The sequence below is a fragment of the Macrobrachium rosenbergii genome, chromosome 14 (assembly GCF_040412425.1).
Source record: "Macrobrachium rosenbergii isolate ZJJX-2024 chromosome 14, ASM4041242v1, whole genome shotgun sequence".
NCBI lineage: Eukaryota > Metazoa > Arthropoda > Malacostraca > Decapoda > Palaemonidae > Macrobrachium > Macrobrachium rosenbergii.
Window position 1 is genome coordinate 22,567,820 of NC_089754.1, and position 20,367 is coordinate 22,588,186.

General features: G+C 39.2%; 2 protein-coding genes across 3 annotated transcripts in view; both read left to right on the forward strand.

The window, feature by feature from the left end:
- CycK (cyclin K) overlaps nt 1-3,374 on the forward strand; it is a 42,909-nt gene extending 39,535 nt beyond the window's left edge. The window contains exon 7 of the mRNA XM_067116059.1: nt 1,455-3,374. Within this exon, the coding sequence (XP_066972160.1) occupies nt 1,455-2,359 (905 nt within the window). The 3' untranslated portion in view covers nt 2,360-3,374. The remainder of the gene's footprint in view (nt 1-1,454) is intronic.
- Nucleotides 3,375-8,040: 4,666 nt separating this feature from the next.
- The window catches only part of LOC136845778 (innexin inx2-like), a 650,831-nt gene continuing 638,504 nt past the window's right edge, over nt 8,041-20,367 (forward strand). For both annotated transcript variants that reach the window (XM_067116058.1, XM_067116057.1), the window contains exons 1-2: nt 8,041-8,415; nt 12,405-12,471. The gene's annotated coding sequence lies outside the window, so the exon portion shown is untranslated. The remainder of the gene's footprint in view (nt 8,416-12,404; nt 12,472-20,367) is intronic.

Below are 20,367 nucleotides of genomic sequence, written 5' to 3' on the forward strand. Positions count from 1 at the left end.
TCTCCAGTCGTAGCCTTCAAGTCGTTGAAGAGGCTTTAAACTTTTCCTGAATCAGCATGAGGTTAAGTGGTACACAACTTTGTCTCTGGTGTTCCATCCAGATATCCAAAAGTTTTTTCATTTCTTCTACCACCCTCCCCCTTCTCGCACTTATAATTGTTGACTGCATTAGCACAGCACTTTTAATGTGTTCCATTATTCCATCTTTGTTTTTAAAGATTGTGCCAATAGTTGAGTGATTCATATTATAATGACATGCTACCTCAACCATTTTTTTCACCACTTTCTAATTTTTCTATAATTGCCACTTTGTTTCCATTGAGAGCTTGCTGCTTTTTACCACTGCCACACTCTTCACTTGCCTTACAGTTGCCATTAGCCTTGATAGAAAAAGGATGGGCTTGATATTTCACGATAAAATCACACAAATAAATTTGAGCACAAGAGGTGACGTCTTACCATGTGTAGGTTGGAGAGTCTGGGATGGCGAATTGGTGTCAGCTACAGGGCTGCTCAGCATGGGTAGCAGCAAAAATTGTAACTAAGTGGAGGTGCATAACACAGAATTTGAACCTACTGGTGGCAGATGGAGTGTTGTGAACAAGTTTTATTGTACGATCATGGTTGTTTATAACTCGGAAAGTTTGTAAGCAGAGGAGCATCTGTACTATAAACAGAAAGAGTGAGTGTCATGGTTGCTAATGACCCCAGGATCCTCATACAAGTGCAGTGCTTTCAACTGACTGCTGCTTTTGTTGTGGGTTTGTGGTGAAGAAAATGTATTTGGAGGGGTGTGTTTTGTGTAACTTATGTGCCACATAAAAGTTGTATATTTCTAAGAAATATGCAAACAATGAAACCTTCAGGTGCTACAAGTTACAGGCCTGAGAAAATTGATATAAATGAATTAATTTGCTGCCTGAAGGGATTGGTTTGAGTATGTGTGCCTTTTACTCTCATTGATTAACTGAAATGGTAAAATTTCCATAGGATTTCAATTTGACTTATCAGTTTTTTATAAATATATTATTGTTTTTAATGTTTCTTTCATTAGGCTTAATTCACAATATAATTTAAAGTTTGATTTTCAAATGTTACATTTAAGACTGATTACTGTACTAACTTCACTATGTGCAAGATTTGGTGTAGACTAACTTTTTACTCACTGGTAGTTCAGAATGTTGATACTTACAAAAAGGGTAATGCCTAACTTCTTAATATTTTTTGGCATTTGAGGAAGGAGAATGTCAAAGAGAAATCTGCAAAATCCCAATAGGATGACATAGCTATGGCAAAATAAGGTTGCGTTATTGATGTTATAAAGATTTTTTATTTTAAATCGAAAACATGTTCAAAACTTGGATGTTGTTTGTAATCCACATACTGTATTAGTTTAAATAGTTTGAGGGAGGACCTTTTTCACCATCAATTGATTATTTTATGTTATTCTTCAGATATATGCCATCAAGTTCTTGACCTTTATTCACCAAAAGGATCTGAGGGAAGTGGAAGTTCTGGACCGAGTGCCAGTTTGGAAAGTTCCAGTGTGAGTTCTGGTGGAAGTTCTAATAAAAATTCCAGTGTCAGTTCATCTGCTGCAGTTGTAAGTGCTCCTCCTTCATCAGGGCCATCTTCAAGTGCTGTCTCAGGTTCTGCTTCTGCAAGTGCAACTGCAGCTAGTGCTGATCCTCCCCTGTCACACTCAGGATCTTCACAGAAACGATCAGCAACTCCGACAAAAGGTGCTTCACAGCCACCAACAAAGAAAGTCAAGAAGGAGGAAGTTAAGTCATCTCCTGCCAAACCATCCCCTGTAAAGCAAGAATCTGCAAACCCAGCTCAGTCTTACCAGTACTCTTATCAGTCCTATTCAAATTATCCTCCATCATATCCTTCGTCACAAAGTACTTCTTCAAGCTCCTCATCCACCTCAGCACCTCGCTATCCTACCTACACTTATCCACCCACCACCACTCAAGGGCCTCCTCCACCAACTCAGGTTCCACCTCAAGTGCCACCCCCGGCTTATCCAGCCACACAAAGACATTATCCACCACCTGCAGCAGGAACTCCACAAGCTCCTCATTATACTAATCAACCTCCTCCTCCTTCACATTATTCTTCATCTTCTCATCCTACCTATCATCCACCACCCACAACTTCACATTATGCTGCTCCACCTCCAACAAATTATCCTCCACCAGCACATGGGTCATCATCTTCCTACTATGCAGCTCCACCGTCAACCTCCAATCCTCCACCAAGTTATCCACCAACTGGACCTTCTTCATCTTATGCACCTCAAAGTTCTTATTCCCATTCCCACTCCAGTTCAAGATCATATTACCCTCCTCCATAATAATGTGCAGTTCAATATTATTGCCTTGTATGAAGTTTTTATGCTTAGTTTAAAGGATTACAGAGTGAATAATTGTAAAAAGTGTCACTTTCCACATTCAGTACAATTACAATTTGTGAATATTGTAGTATAGGTAGTTTTCCTTTCAGTAATATTTTAGTGACCATTAATGAAAATTGTTATACTGTATGAAATTTCATCATACAGGAAAAAAATGTAATTTGATAAAGTATAAATCAGCAGCATGTATACTTTCCTCTTATTTACAACAACTAATTTTATGAGACTCCAGAGGAATGATGATGATTGGTGTAAAATAGTCATCATCATTCCAGCTTGCTTTGTACCATTGTGTGAAGTGGATAGTTATAAAGTGCATGTCATTGTTTTATAACAGAAAAAACATTTGATTAGGAAATAGAAAATAAATGTTAAAAATTACAGCATTTGAAGTTTATGCAAAATACACAGACATGGAATCATATAGAGCACAGGGGTCTCCAAACTTTTTAATATGAGGGTACATTGTTTCATGGAAAACCTGACAAAAAATAATGATTTTATATAAAGATTGCTTTTGCAGATATGATACCTTATAGCTGTTTTATTTAGGCATATTGAACTTTTTATGTGCTGTCATCCATTGTCATTCCTACAGAAGGTAGAAGTGGTCTTTGAATTGTAAATTGAGCTTGACTCACCTTAAAACTAACAAAACTTTACCATTTTTGAAGAGAGGGTAACTTATGAATTGTATGGAGATTGCAATTGGAGTTCTATTATTTTTTGGTTTGTTTTATGGATTGTACTGTGAATTTTATCTGTATCTGATAGTATTTCATGTTCATTGATAATGAAACAGTCAAACTAAACAGGAAGATAACTTTGAGGAGGTAACTTTTACATATTAACCTGTATCACTATCATTGTTATTTTTTTATTTTTTTACTTTGAATTGTTGATGAATTTGCCAGAATCCAACCTCTTCTCAAGTAAAGGAGAATTTATACCATTATACTGTAGTTGATTTTTCCTCTTGTTCTTTGGTCATACATGCCAGTATTTTATATAAATTTGGACTAAAAAACAGTTAATGAATTTTTAAAAATAGATATGTACTACAACCAGTGGTTACAGCATCTACATTCAATGTTTTGGAAGTATTTATTTAGAATATCATGAAATATCTTATGGAAGAACTTTAGAATTAAACTAGAAATGAAATATGCAATCTGTCAGCTATACTGCAAAATATGTGTAGACTCAGTTTTTTACACATGCATGCACACACACCTTGACTGGAAAGCTATATAATTTTGAGGTGTGTTCAAATAGTATCTGACCTTTATTCATAAAAAATACTCATATTCAGATACAACAATCTTACACTAATCTCCTTTAAATTAGTCCCCTTGGACTGCCACACACTTCTCCCAGTGGTTGTATCACTGTTGGGAACAGTGCTGGAACACCTCTTTTGAAATGGCGCAAAGCTGGTCCGTCACATTCTGCATGATGTCTTCTCTGAAGTCACACACAGCCATGTTGGGAAGAGTAGAGAGCCTGATGAAGCGCAGGTGTGTTTTGTTTGGCTAGGAAATGCTGTATCAAATGTGAAGAATGGGCGGGTGCGTTATCGTGATGGAGCTGCCAATTCTTCAGAGAGAGAGAGAGAGAGCGAGCAAGCAAACAAACACAGTAAAAAGTTTTGAGAAAAGCTGCACAATTTAAGTTTGTGGGTGTGACTTCTGGCTTTTCCCCAAGCTGAAAATGCTCCTGAAAGGGACCAGATTTCAGTCCAGAGAAGACATCATGCAGAATGTGACGGACCAGCTGCATACCAACTCAAAAGAGCAGTTCCATTTCAGCCTCCAACAGTGGTAGAACCGTTGTGAGAAGTGTGTGGCAGCCCAAGGGGACTACTTTGAAGGAGATTAGTGTAAGATTGTTGTATCTGAATACAAGTATTTTTAATGATTAAAGGGCGGATACTTTTTGAACACGCCTTGTATAGCATTACAGTGTAAGGGTACAGTTGGTAGAGTCTACCATATTGAACCTTGTCAAACATGCTACGACTTAGCAATTTAAATTGGTCTCGTTGTAATACTTGAAATGTTTTAAAGTATTCTATGATAGATAATATATCATTACTTCTAATTCTGTAAATGTTTCCTAATATCAATTTATTTCATATTCACTATTTTCATTAATAATTCTTTTATCTGTTACTTATTTGGGGGAGAAGCCAGTTATAATAAATAATGTAATATTCTTGCATTAATAATAAAAATTTTGTACCAAAATTATGTTCCACACAGCTTGAGTGCTGATATATCTACAGTACCAAGGTTTTTTGGTAATGCAGCCATTTTATCAATAAATGGATTACCATCAGATTTCAACTTGAAGAGTGTAGATTCATTTCATAATTTAGGGCATAGAATCTCTGCTAGTGCTTTTAAATGCTTCAGAAATAAATCCATGAAATTTGAAATTAAAGAACTACTCATCATTACAGCATGGCCTGATACAGTATTCTTGTGATGTTCTGTCAAAGTACAAGTGATTTACCAACTAAAATAAAATTTTTGATCATAGGCATTTAATAATTTTCTGTTATTGTTTAAAATCACAAAGCACGTATATGGAATAATCCTAAGCACAGCTGGACCTGCAGCATCTATAAATGTGTAAATTGTGTAACTGAACCACACTAGACTGGGGGATATAAAGCTTGCACAGAAAATTGGAGGGGTTCTTGGCTCGGAAAAATTCTACATTCAAGGTGCCTGTAATGGGTTTTTCAGGTGCACATAGACATGTAAGGATGGGATAGAGTGACTTACTGGCTGGGTGTTGTCTGGTTTATTGATGGTTCCTTTCTGAATGAATGTACAGAATCTTAGAAGTTATTATTGCCTGGTGCGAGCCGCAAAGTAGTTTCTACATACAGACAGGGCAAAACAGAGGTAACGTTTCGGACATCTGTGTTTGTCGGCAGACAAACAGATGGCGATTGTGAGAGACATAATAAACGTACAATGATAAAACATATATCAATGGAAAGGCCAGGAAATTCCACATATGGCCAATTGCATGAGATTCGAGACAGATTAACGAATACAATGCAGTAGCATAATATATGTGAAATGGCGAGACGTTTGGCATCTTCCCAAGCAGAAACATACATACAATTTGATACAGAAGATTCGGTGGAACATTATGAGTACATGATTAGAATGCTTGCATGGCAATGCAAGTAGTGGTGATTATACATAAAGCAAGACAATAGTGGTTAGGGAGAAACGGACGGAAATATTGTATGGTAGAAGTTGCATTCCTTGAGAGAGAGAAAATGGGATGCTCTTGTTTTTGTCTTGTCCCCTCCAATGGATGTCGCACACATGTGCGCTCGAAAGAGACTGCATCGCTGTCTCTTATAATACTGCCCCACACAGGCGTCGATGCGGAAATCGTCTTGCTGACAATTGTAATGGGCACAAAGGGGTTGGGCTTTGGGTGGGTAGGAGGCTGAAGGGCAGCGCTGGCCAGCAGGAACTCGAGGAGGACGGGAGCGGGTTGAAGGGTACATTGCTCCTTTGTTGGTCAGGTCGTCTGGTACGAGTTCGGGATGGCGGCAGGCTGCCTGGAGGAGGTGTCCAGGGTTCCTGTGGTAGGGTGGTCATCTCGGAGGGTCGGACATCTACTGAGCACTAGGGAATGGCTGGAAGCGGGGAGGTGATGAATCATTGCTGTGTGGGTCATCATCTTGGGTTGGACGTCTGCCATCAGCTCCTTCGGGTCACTCCGGGGTCACCAGTGTCAGGATGGGATAGAGTGACATACTGGCTGGGTGTTGTCTGGTTTATTGGTGGTTCCTTACTGAATGAATGTACAGAATCTTCGAAGTTGTTATTGGCTGGTGCGAGCCACAAAGTAGTTTCTGCACACACAGACAGGGCAAAACAGAGGTAATGTTTCGGACATCGGTGTTCGTCGGCAGACAAACAGATGGTGATTGTGAGAGACATAATAAACATACAATGATAAAACATACTTTATATCAATGGAAAGGCCAGGAAATTCCACATATGGCCAATTGCATGAGATTCGAGACAGATTAATGAATATAATGCAGTAGCATAATATATGTGAAATGGCGAGACGTTTGGCATCTTCGCAAACAGAAACATGCATACAGTTTGATACAGAAGGTTTGGTGGAACATCATGAGTACATGATTAGAATGCTTGCATGGCAATGCAAATAGTGGTGATTATACATAAATCCAGACAACAATGGTTAGGGAGAAACAGACGGAAATATTGTATGGTAGAAGTTGCATTCCTTGAAAGAGAGAGAAAATGGGATGCTCTTGTTTTTGTCTTGTTCCCTCCAATGGATGACGCGCACACGTGTGCTCAAAAGAGACCACATCGTAGTCTCTTACAGACATGCATAGCACAAGGAAGGAAACTTAAGGTTTCATATGATTTACACAATTTAGTTCATGAATTGTGTCACGTCCTCTCATACAAAGAACAAATCCACAAAAACGTCCAAAATAATATGAGGATACATCATTAAACATAAATCATGCAAAGAGTAAACAAATTTATTTGAAAGATGTAACTCTTTCCCCAAAATTACAGCTAAGACATGAATTGAATAGGATTGTAAGCTAGTCTTTTACTAACATCAGTACAAGCAGTAACAGAAATTTTTCTTGCCAGTGGATGTGGAATGGGTAAAATCTGGTCCCCTTCCATCAGTAGTAAATAAAGATGAACACTGAAATTCCAAAGTGGAATGGAAACTACGTCAATGTTAATATATACTAAGAGGGAAATCTCCAGATCACTGTTAACTTTCGTTAAACCATTATTCTTGGAATTGGAAAAGAAAATTTGGCCAAACACTGGGAACTAGTTCATTCAGCTCTGGAAGAGAAATTTACAATAAGGTTTGAAAGGTATGACAGCAGGAAAACTTTGCAGTTGCACTGTGAAACAATTGTTAGAGAGGGTGGAAAGTCAGATGGAAGAAAGAGAAAATGAACAGAAGTACAGAAAAAGGAATGAAGAAGGTTGCAGCTAGGGGTCAAAGGGATGCTGCAAAGGGCCTTAGGGAATGCCTACAATACACCATGTGAGGTGCACTGAAGGCGCCACCCCCTATGGGGACCATTATTCTTTTTGATGGTATTTGTAGAACTGACTGGAAATTTCCCTTGTTACATTAAAGTTGTAGAAAGTAAAAAAAAAATTAAATACTTGCACATGTAGCATAAATTCTCTGTGTAACTGGAGTTCATGCATGTTTGATGAGGATTTGAATACAGTAGAAATTTTCTTTTTATCCACAAAAAGTTTATGATTCTATGTGGAAATATTCAGCCCTAAAAGAACACCTCATTCTAACAAAGATGGTCATCTACCAATTTGCATTAACAATATATTTATAATAATGATAAAAATTTAATTTAACCAGCCACTGAGGTGAACTTCTCAGCATAATGCTGGCTCAAAGGGCTTCTTCTTTTTGAAAGGAATAAGATTAATTATATTTCATGTATGCAATTACAGATTTGTGAAAATACAAATGGATAAGCTAAATAAATGATCCTAACACGCAGGAAAGATGGCCATGAGTGGTATCCAAAAAGTAACCATGTGTTCAGTTTGCAGCGGGGTTTCCATAGTCACTAGCCTGTAGCTTTGCAATAGCAACGTCTCCCACTGCAAATGTACATATTTTTCCGAAAGTATGTGCTTGTTTAGCCAATCAAGGATCAGTTATAACTGGTCATGGTACCTTAGTCTAGTAATAAGTAGTTTGGTAAGCCGCCACCAGGGCGGCGTTAATCGGTAAGCTGTGTTGAATTCGTGGGTAGTTGTTCACGTTCTCTTACCCGGTGACCGCGAAACTTGAGAGTGTATTGTGTCCTGTGGTTTTTGTTCGTTCACAATCTTTATAATGGTACGTTGTGCATCCTGTAATTCCAGATGTCATGGTGGTTATTTAAGAGAACATGGAATAACAATATTTCATAGGTAAGTAAAACACACCGAATTTTACGGACCCATAATTTTTTGCTAGGCAGGTAATGCTTTCTCTGTTGACACGTCGTATATTTTCAGCATAATATTGTGTCAAAAGTTCATTTCGAAATACGATCGCCATTTATCTTATATATGCCACGTAACAAAAAGGAAAACTGATATGGCTCGTTGTTAAAAATATGTGCTTATAGGCCTAAGATTGGTTGTGTCAACAAGTCGTCGTCTTGACATGTTACTGTAATGCATTGGGGACATGCGCAGTATTTTATGAGTTATTAAGAGTTCTTTGTAGTAGGTAGGTCTGTAGGATACTGTCAGTACCATCAAATATTAAGTTTTACATATATAAGGGCTGCGTTAGAGTTACAGAGTTGCTTAACAAAATTGCAATTATCAAACGTGGTTTCTCAAATTCCCGAAACACCATCACTGGACTGGTGAAAGTTTTTCAGGATGACGTAAACATACCATAGAAAACAATTTTTTTTATTCAAAGTAAAAGTGGTTACATTTTTATCTGTGCAATATAACCTGCTCAAATTTATGTTTTAGAGAAACGATGTTCCTCATATATTGGTGTGTAAGAAAATGAAGTTGGGTAGCCTAGGCTACGCGTAGGCAATCTCCTTAAACTATTCGTATGGTAAGATGCTACACTGTTCAAACCTTATTCCAATTACAGCTTAATTTCGAAAATATAAAAAATTTCCCAGAGGTAAGAGTTATTGATAAACCATAACGAGAAGACAACATCCGCCAAAACTGGTAACTTTTTTTTTTATTGTTTTGTCCCTCTTGTAAGAACAATTTTATTCCTGAGGAGTCAAAATTACTCTTATCCTAGGCCTTATTGAACAATTCTCACAAAGCTCTTTCCAAAGCCTTAAAATAGAAGGAAATGACTTTGCTTGCCATTTTTTGGGGGGTGGGGGCGTTCACAAGCTGAGCTCGTGCGCTGGACCAAGTGTTTTAGTATGGGCGTCAAGGTCACATCACATGTTCCGGAGAAAGATCTCTATTCTAACCTATTGACATGGACTACATGAATAGGCCTACATTTATTATCTTGAAGTTTAGACTATCCGAATTGTTTTTTCGAAGAAACAAATCATAGCAACAATTACGGACATGAACAACAGGAGCTCTTAAAAGAAGAAAGGCACGGACCATGACAAAATTGTAAAGGTTAGTGCAGTCAGTGCATATTACTAGATGGACTATAGGCATTACTAAAGGGTGGTTGTGGCGTCCCTTCGGCGCCTGTGTGTACCCACTGTTTGGCCTTTTACTTTGCCTCCATCTCCTTTTCCTTTTTTCCCTCTTGCTGTCCAACCTTTTTAGCTATTACTTCTTAGTGCAGCAGTGGTATTCTCTCCCAGTTCCACCTTTTAATCCTTGCTATCCAACCACACCATCATCATCTGTTTATCGTCTGCAGGGCTGAATGGCCGAAAGTGCCCAATTGGATTGGCATAAAATTGTATCATTAAAAGAACAAAAACAACCACAATAGGCCAAAAGCAGAATGAGAAAGAATTTTCGTTTACTGTGAATTTTCGTAACAACAGTAACAAGATTAATGAAAAAAAAGTTGGGCTCTTCCTTTAATCCAAATAATGGAGTATATTGTTCGACCGGCTGCAAGATGTTGAACCTATAGGTCTGTCTCTTTTATTATTATTATTATTTTTAGAGGAACTAATTACTGTAAGAACATTCCTAACAAGTTTTATCCATTGATTCTTTTAGGCTATATGGCAATCTGAAGCAAGTCAAAAGCCCATTCAAGGCAATGAGACAAGGAAATGGCGGAGTCTGTATCTTAGCTGGACAATTTTCCCAGTGCGTTGTAATACAGAAAACGAAAACCGATAATTTTACAGTGTACAGTATAATTAAGTATATTGGTACATAAATGTATGAAATTTTGATTACTGAAAAAATTTAAGTGTTTTACTGCTTAATATATATTTGCAAATATTCGCTGTCATAAAACTTCCAGTTTTATAAAGGACAAATATAAGTAGGTTCACTGGCTTGTGCATTTGTTGCAATCTTTTTTTTTTCTGTTGGTTAGCCAACTTATATTGGCGCGTAAAGCACGGTTTACACGCTACGATAAATTGTAGCGATTTATTGTAATGAAAAGGTTGTTACAATTTGTCGTTACATGTAAACAGGAGATCGTAGCGATTTATTGTAGCGATCTCCTGTTTACACGTAACGACAAATTGTGACAACCTTTTCATTACAATAAATCGCTACAATTTATCGTAGCGTGTAAACCGTGCTTAAGCACATCAATTAAACAGGAATTGTTCTCTTGTTTGGTTTGATTATCTTTCATAAATTGCGTAAAGTTAATTAAGCAAAGATATATTCTTTATTAAAATTTTAACAAAATGGACAGGATAAAAAATGAAAGAATAAGAGAAACTGCTAATTCGTAGAACTATCAAAGAAGGTCCAGGAAAGAAGACTGCATTGGTATGGCCTTGTGATGAGAAGGGATAAGACAGGCTATGTAGGGAGTAGAGTGATGCAGATGGAGGTGCCTGGTGGGAGAGCAAGAGGACCAAAGCGAATGTGGATGGATGCAGTTAGAGAAGATCTGAGAGACACAATTGTCAGAGGACGATGTGTTTGACCGAGCCAGGTGGAGGAAAGCCGTCAGAAACATCGACTTCATATAGAAGTGGGAAAAGATGCAGTGAAAGATGTTCTTTATTAAATTGTTATTCTTGCGGATGTTTTAATGATAAAAATATAAAAGCAGGCCAGACTCGGCTGATAGTTATTCCACCAGAAGTGTAAAAATTACAATGAATTTGATTGTATGAATATGTTAACCTGTTGTTAGATTGTGTGAAAACAAAAGAAAATGCCAGTCTGCATAGCTCAGAGACAGGCTTTTTGTTTTGATTGAAACTGAACATACTTGACAATATCAGTTGATAATTACTATCCTGTACTGTAATGCAAGCGCACCGATTCGAACACAATCGATTATCCACTCAACAGTTTGATCTGCGGTGTCCATGTACAACACTAACTACATAAATGTTTTCTTATTTTCTACAAGTTTTACAGTGGTACAGATATGATTATGGCATTTCCGACAATAGTATGTGTCTCCCGAGTGTTATTGAAACCTTTCATTTCAACATGGTAAAAATTTAACAATCGTTGCTATAATAATGAAAATGAAAGGAGATACAATGCGATAACATTGTCAGCCAATCAGCTTCCAGTGGCATTTGTGACCAGCGAAATAGGCAATCAAACATTGACAACCACAGTGGGCGAAGATGCGGAAAAAGTTTTCGCATTTTTTCCTTTTGTCATTGGAAAGTGATTTCGAGTAAGTAAAAATTAAGATCGTGATCCTTGCACTCATGTAGCCTACGTTTTGTTAAGGTTAGAATAAGAGATGCCTGAGTTAGGATGGATCCCTGTTAACATATGACTGAAGATAATTTCACATTAACTGAGATTTGGGCCGAAGCCGATGCACGTTGGGAAACGCCAGTGCACTGTAGGTATTACCTAAGGTTCTTTGAAGCGCTCCTTCGGCCCCTAGCTTCATTCCTTTTACTGTACCTCCATTCATATTCTTTTTCTTCCATCTTGCAATCCATCTTCTAACAGTTGTTTCGTAATGCAGCTGCCAGGTTTTCCTCCTGTTACGCCTTTTCAAACCTTTCTACTTTCAATTTCGTTTCAGCATTGAATGACATCATACGCTAGGTCCCAGCAGTAGACCATTGACTTAAATTCTATATTCCATTCCTATGCACTTAGGCCTAGGCTTCTCGACCTTACTATACTGAAACAATCTTGTTTAAAGTGTATCATATGCTGTCAGTTTTAAAGATCATTGATGAAAATATGTGCATATTTCTTCATAATCCATGTTGCACACAACTTAAAGTATTTGGATAGCTAACCGTTAACCGGAAACTTTTTTATTTGTAATGCAGACAGGAGAGTGCAGAGAGAACGGCAACGAGTCTCTACTGCTGATCTGCAGAGGCAAGATGGAATAAGGTAAGCTTAGTTGCGCAGATGTTCTGTTATCAATTCTCTGGGGCATGGTGTTTTGTTTCATTCATGCCTGTAACTACTTTGGTAATATGTGTTTTGTTCCGACATGAACCATCGGTCCTTTACATTAGGAATTACTTTCATTGAAGCTGGAAACGGCCGTTGACCTTTCGAACAAGGTGGTTAGGCAGTTGACTACCGTCCGTGAGGCGGGAGTCCCTCCTGCCCGGATGTAAACATTCCAATTTGCTCTCTGCCGTTGTGCAGTGTTGACGTGTTCTCGCTCTCTGCCCTGACTGCTGTTGAGCTGTTTTCCCAGTGGGATCTTTTCTTTTTCCTTGCTGTGATTGCTTTGTGTGCTTGTTTTCAATATGCAAGCCCATGAAGGAAATATGCCCGCCTTCCCCCAGCGTGTGTCCTGGGGTTGTCGGGAAGAAATGTAGTAGTTTTAGGTCTAATGTTGATGTGGACCCTCACACCCATTGCTCCTCTTGCAGGGGGCATATGTTCATGGGTATATACAGTACTTGTGCCGAGTGTTGCTCCTGGTCGGCCAAGCAGTGGACGAAGTTTGAGGGGAGGAAACAATATCGGAGGAAGCCTTCCAAGGCATTGTCTGAGGGTCATACACCCCTGATGACTCCCTTGGCAGTTAACCCTTTAGGATTGTTTCTTTCTCCCAGCAAACTTCCCCTTATGGCTGCCTCTCCTTTGAGAGAGGACTCCCCTATGTCTTCTTTGCTCGCTTCGTCAAGAGTGGAAGGATGGGGTTGGGGGGGACTATCAGGATGACCTCTTCTCGGGGACTCTCCTCACCCGGGGGGGGAGGAATTTTTCCCAACGGAGCGAGTAAAGACTCCCTCCATTGACCTGACTTTTTCTTCAGGTTTGGCAGTGGGCGAAGTTTGAGGGGAGGAAACAGTATCGGAGGAAGCCTTCCAAGGCATTGTCTGAGGGTTATACATCCCTGATGACTCCCTTGGCAGTTAACCCTTTAGGATTGTTTCTTTCTCCCGGCAAACTTCCCCTTCTGGCTGCCTCTCCTTTGAGAGAGGACTCCCCTACGTCTTCTTCGCTCGCTTTGTCAAGAGTGGAAGGATGGGGTTGGGGGAACTATCAGGATGACCTCTTTTCGGGGACTCTCCTCACCCCGGGGGGGGGAGAAGGGGAATTTTTCCCTCCGGAGCGAGTAAAGACTCCCTCCATTGACCCGACTTTTTCTTCAGGTTTGGCAGTAGAGGCAGGGTTGCCAAGTTAGCGTAAAATCCACTAGATTTAGCGGATTTGAACCTTTGTTAGTGGATTTCAAAGTTCTGTTGTGGATAGCGGCAAATCTAGCGGAATTTTAATGACTGGCAGATTTGCAGCAGATTTCATGTGAATGTAAACATTTAGTATATTTTTTCCCAAAATCCCCTAAAAATGAACAAAATGCCTACACTTTGTGCACTTCTACATTAAAATCTCAACTCCTCTCATAAACGATAATTGTCATTCAGGAGTATGACGTGCTGCGTCATTTTTCCTCTCCCCCCAAAAAAAAATCAAGTGGCTGGGCAGAACTAAAACAGATTAGTACAACCCTGCCAAATTTCACTTTGGAGAACAGTTGTTTATGTTTATCTGGGGAAATCCTTCTACCTGGCCTTGCCTCATACATCCGAGAGGACCGTTAAAGATTAGGCCCAAATCCCGGTCGTGGCGAATATTTTCTTATTTTTGATATGTAAGGTAAAGTACAGTATATTTTAAACGTAGCCGAAATATCGTTCTTTCATTCACTCACTCCTGTTGCAACAGTCACACGATCCATCAGTCTATAAGTGTCAATTAACTGTCTGCATTTTCTTTTTTCATGTTGGAAATATTCGAAAATGTTGAAGAATTTGCTTTGCCTGAGCGCTTGAATGTGCTTTAAGGGGGAGACTCCAGTATCCTGTATGGTTGGGCCAGGGCGTGGCCACAGTCAAGGTCGTAAAGTGAGATTAGAAAGCTTCTTGTCCTCGACCATACAATACCTTTGACAAATGTCTTCAAAAAGGACGCCATGTTTATGATGAATTTATATACCGCTTTGGTTCAGTTATTAAAAAAGGTGCCATGTATTTATTTAAATTTTTTTTTATTTGTTTAAGAAACATAAGATTTGGGTTTTTTTGTTTTTTGTCCTTAGCTTAATGTTGATAACAAATGCCAAAAAGCATCTGACAACCCAGCTTTGCACTGCTTTAAATCGAAGACAATTATACTCTAGCTACAAAAGGTTGAGACTCCAGGGTGATTAGCACTGCTGCCATATTTTCTTAAACTCGTTCAAACTTTTCAGGAAAAAGTCTGACAGTTTGGTAGATTTGGCAGATTTTCTGAGCGGCGTTGCCATTTCTTCGTGTGTGGATGATTAAGGGAAGTGAACAGGTCACAGTTTAAGAGGATTGTATGTCGCCTCCCTCCAGGGTACAAAAAGCAAAACACAGAGATCAAAACATGATACTACTTGGACCTTGCTGTATATTTTTCGAGTTGTTCAATGCAAAATTTAATTAGGGTTTTATATATATATATATATATATATATATATATATATATATATATATATATATATATATATATATATATATATATATATATCCAAACAGTTTTGGCCACAGCCAGGTATACATCAATGGGGATTTGGACATAAAGACTTGCTAAAAGGGTCAATTTATTCCCGACGTTTCAGAATGGCTTCATTACATTTTCGAGGGCTGTATAAAATAAATAACATAAATTACAAAAAGGGTATAAATTTAAATTTAAAAAATTAAGCACAATTGGTTACAAATAAAAAAAAATTAAAAATAGAAGGGACAATTAAAAAGGACAACGTATATAAAAAGTAAGAAGATATGGACCAACCTATTCAGTGGCAATGTTAAAACTAAACAGAAAACGAAAGACTAAGAGAGGTACAGTGTGCCGGCAGAGGTTTGGCTGTTTAACAAGGGGACGAGTCGTTTAATCATTAATGATTCCAAAATGGCCAATTCATGGCTGCTAGAGGCTCGCCCTAAAACAGAAAAATCACTCTAGAATATGTAAAACTTCAATTGAAAATAAGGATTTTTCTGTTTTAGGGCGAGCCTCAGCAGCCATGAATTGGCCATTTTGGAATCATTAATGATTAAACGATCGTCCCCTTGTTAAACACAAATGCACACTACTTCTTAGGACGTTTTCTGTTTAGTTTTAACATTGCCACTGAATAGGTTGGTCCATATTTTTACTTTATATATATATATATATATATTTTTTTTTATATTGTATATTTTTTGAGAGATTTTGTTTTGTTTTTTACGTTGTCCTTTTAATTGTCCCTTCTATTTTTAATTTTTTTTTATTTGTAACCAATTGTGCTTAATTTTTTTAAATTTAAATTTATACCCTTTTGTAATTTATGTTATTTATTTTATACAGCCCTCGAAAATGTAATGAAGCCATTACGAAACGTCGGGAATAAATTGACCCTTTTTAGCAAGTCTTTATGTCCGCCTCCCCATTGATATATATATATATATATATATATATATATATATATATATATATATATATATATACAGTATATATATGTGTGTGTGTGTAACCCTAATGGAATTTTTGTGTATATATATGTGTGCATATATACCTGTTATATGTGTATATATACCTTATATATATATATATATATATATATATATATATATATATATATATATATATATATATATATATATATATATATATATATATATATAAAGTACATACGTTAAACATAAGCATACATACACATGGCATATATTATTTTAAAACGAAGTCACTTGTGAATAAAAGCAAATAGCTGGACAGTGCGCTTGTATATGTCCACTGTCGGGATTAACCTTAACCTCGAGGAGGTCAATCCTGAAAATGTACCTTTTTGGATTAGGATTAAATACCTCCTTGGGCAAGATAGGAGACGTGTCAACGCCGCTAAATCGCTAATTTGTAGGAAAGTCACTCTCAACTTTTCATAGCTAGAGTATAGTTCGCTGTGGACCTTGGTTGAAGATATATTAGTTTCAAGCAGTTTCTTGCCAATATGAGCCGGAAGTACACTCAATCCTACCGGAAAAGCTGGGAATCTCTGCCTGAATTAAAGGATTGGTTGAAACCATTAGAGACAAATAAGACTAAAGCATATTGCTTGTTTTGTAAATGTGAAATAAGTGCTAAACTGAGTGACTTACGCAATCATGCCAAGTGTGTAAAACGTGAAAGCGGCAGAGCCATTTTCTAGTTTGCGGTAGTTAAAAATAGGTTTCCCTAAAATTGACAACACACAGAAATACATCACTAGCGAGTCTGAAGGAGTCTTGACATTGTTTGTTGCGAAACATACATTTCTAGCTACAGACCATATTGTTGAAGCTGGAAAGAAAGCCTTTAGGGATAGCAAACAAGTTCCCCATGTGAAGCTTCATAGAACTGAATGCAAGGAAATGCTTGTAAATGTACTGGGTCCTCATTTCATCCAATGCCTGCGAGAAGACATTAATAATGGTAAGTATAGCTTGATAATTGACAAATCGAATGACATAAGCGTGACAAAGTTACTCGGTGTAGTGATTCGTTACTTCAGCAAAAAGATGCAAAAGATAATTTCAACATATTTAGGGTTAGTTGAAATTGAAAATGGGATGGCAATATGTATTGTTAATGCTATCAAGAAACTTTTAATGGATGTTAACTTAGATCCAAAGTTTCTGATTGGAGTTGGTGTTCACAATGCAAGTGTCAATACAGGACTTAATAATGGTGTATGTGAATTGCTGAAAAGGGAGCTCAGGTTGCCAAATTTAATTATGGTAAGGTGTGTTTGCCACTCTGTTCAATTAGCAGTATCACATTCCATGGGAGAAACTTTACCAAAAAGTCTTGATTTTCTTGTTCGAGAAACATACAGCTGGTTTGGTCATTCGTCTAAAAGACAACACATGTATAAGCAGCTTTTTGCAACACTCAATGCCGGTAAACACCCATTACAAATACCTAGAGTGTGTGATACTAGATGGCTTTCCATCGAACCAGCAGCAAGTCGAATTCTTTCTCAGTGGGAGGAACTTAAACATGATTTCGAATTTGCTAGATCATCTGAAAAGTGTTATACTGCTGAATCATTATACAATAGGTATTCTGATCCTGTTATGAAGCTGTACCTTCTATTTCTGCATCCAATTCTGCAGGAAACTCAGCGGACTATGAAAGTATTTCAAGGAGAAAATACTGACCCAACGAAACTTCTTCAGGACTTGTCAAACCTTATTTCAGTAAGCAAGAAAGTGATTGTTCCTACAGCAAGAGTGAATCCTACAACCACTGATATAACTTCCTACATAGATCCACAGGCATACTTGGGATATGAATTCGAAAAGGTTTGCAGGGATTCTAAAATTTCAGCAGAGTTTGAAAATAATATTCGCAAATGCTGTATACCATTTGCAGTCAAATTATGCAGTGAACTAAAATACAGACTTCCTGATAATTTTTGAAGTTTTACGGAAACTATCTCGTTTCTCTATACAAGTTTGCTTGAATCAGGTAAAAGATCCCATTACTGAAGTAGGAGAACTGTTCGATTATAGCAATGAAGATATTGAAAAAATTGAAAATCAGTGGAGAAACTTGTCAATAGTTCAGTGGTCCGAAAAGAATTCCACTGTAAAATTTTGGACTGAAGTTGGAACTTATCAAGATGCATCTGGGTGTAATCCTTTCCAAGAATTATTTGACTTGGCCATTAGTATACTCTCATTGCCCCACTCTAATGCTGAAGTAGAGAGACTTTTCAGTCAACTGAATATAGTAAAAAATAAGCTTAGAGACAGACTAAGTTTAAATTCAGTTAATGCAGTGTTGGTTGTTAGGACTGGCTTGAAAAGAGTAGAGAAGACTTGCTATTCATATGACATTCCAAAAAGTGTTTTGGAAAAGATAGGCACAATGGCTGCATACAGCTCAAGTTATTATGGCCAATCATCATCGGCGTCACTCTCAAGTCAGGCAAGTTCATCGGCATCTACAACTATGGAAATAGAAACAGCTGAAGAGGGTGATGAGGACTTGGTTTTTTTTTCACTTGATGCTTAGGAAGTTAGTCTAATTTATTGTTTCACGGGGAGGATGCAGTGCCAGGGATATAACAGCAATCAGAAAGGCAAGTAATGATCATCATGTAGTATAATATAGATTTATCTTTAGTCTATTTAGCGAAAAAGAAAATCTAGCGGATTTTGGGTCAAAATTGCGGAATATGAAGGCTTCTCTAGCGGATTTCAGTTTGCTACATTTGGCAACACTGAGTAGAGGCGTCTCTTGGGGGGCAGGCTATGGATCTGACTTCTACCTGGCTCCACCTGGGTCTCCCAAGGGTCCCATCACTGGAGGGTCTCCTTGCCCATCTTACTGGTGCTCCAGTGGTAACCCACGCCGCTGCTACTGCTGCCACCAGCACTGTGACAAGACAGCCTTCGCCAAGATGCCAGTGAATGTCTCATCTCACCTGGGGACCCAGGTGACTGTGGCCCCGTTGTCCCAACCAGGACCCTCCATGATGGTGACCTCCTCCATGCCTCATCTTATGGTTCCTACTCCTGCTGTTCCTGGCTTTGCTGGCTCCCAAGCTATCCTGGCTGCTCCGCTTGCCCCAGCTATCCCATTGCCCTGGTCACAGCTCCTGGCTTCCTTGGCTCTCAGCCTGTCCTGGCTCCTCCACCTGTCCAGGATGTTCCAGTCGCCCCAGTCGCTGCTCCTGACTTTAATGGCTCCCAGGCTGCCTCAGCCACCACCGTTGACAAATCTGCTGCCCGGGTTGCTCCCGCTACCCTAGCCATTCCGGCTGCTTCTGTGACATCTGCTGCTCCCTGCTGGGTTGGGGACTTGACCACCATCCTGAAGAAGATGGTGGCAAAGAAGAGGTCTAGGAAGGTGTCATCTTCCTCGTCTTCATCTTCATCTTCATTGTCATTGTCTGCTACCCCCTCCCCTTCTTCTTCTGAGGCTCGTCGGTCAAAGAAGGAGGCTGTCTCTCCCCCCAAATAAGAAATCTCGTTCTTGGACTTCTAAGGCACTGCCTCCCTCCACAGGGGAAGCAGTGGGATCTCTCATTGGTTCTTCCCGTCCTTCAGGTCAGGGAACCAAATCATTGACCCTTGGGTCTAGCGTTTCAGGAGCCGTGTGCATTCAAACCTCAGTCTGCACACCCGTTGCTATGCCTAAGAATTCTTCGAAGGCTGGCACTGTGTCGTGCGCTCACTTGCGAGTTGCTTTGAGTACCCAGGCCTCTATGGACACTTGGGTATGCCGAACCAGTACAGGAGCCAAGACATGCAGGTGTCTCAGCTTTGCCTGCTGGCACTACCTCCTGTGCCAAGCCAGGTTCCCAGGTAGGTGCTTTGGTCTCTTGAGTCTGAGCATGTGGTGAGACAGAGAGGAGGTCCGCTGTACAATCTTCTTGTGAGGTCCGGGCCTAGAAAAAGACTGGGGCCCATCAAGAGAGCAGTGCAAGTTTTCGTCAGCCAGCCGCTCATTTGACTCCACCCAGTCCATGATCATGTTCTCATGACCAGCCTGGCTCGGTCGAGTTGAGTGCTCGGCTTGGCTCATGTGAACCACTACGGTCTCCTCTAGACAGCACCTCGCTGAGGCAAAAGTGCTCGCCCGGGCCTGGGTTGCTGTCATAATCACAGGGTTGGCGACCGCTCTTGGCCCACTCCTCCTGCTGGTTCCGCCAGCAGGGCCGTCAGGGGTGCCCAATCCTCTTCACCTGTCCCCTCAGCCTCCTAGGGTTTCCCTGGGAAGGGCGAGTCAGACATGAGGAACTCGGGAGACTCCTCTCACCAGAGTTCA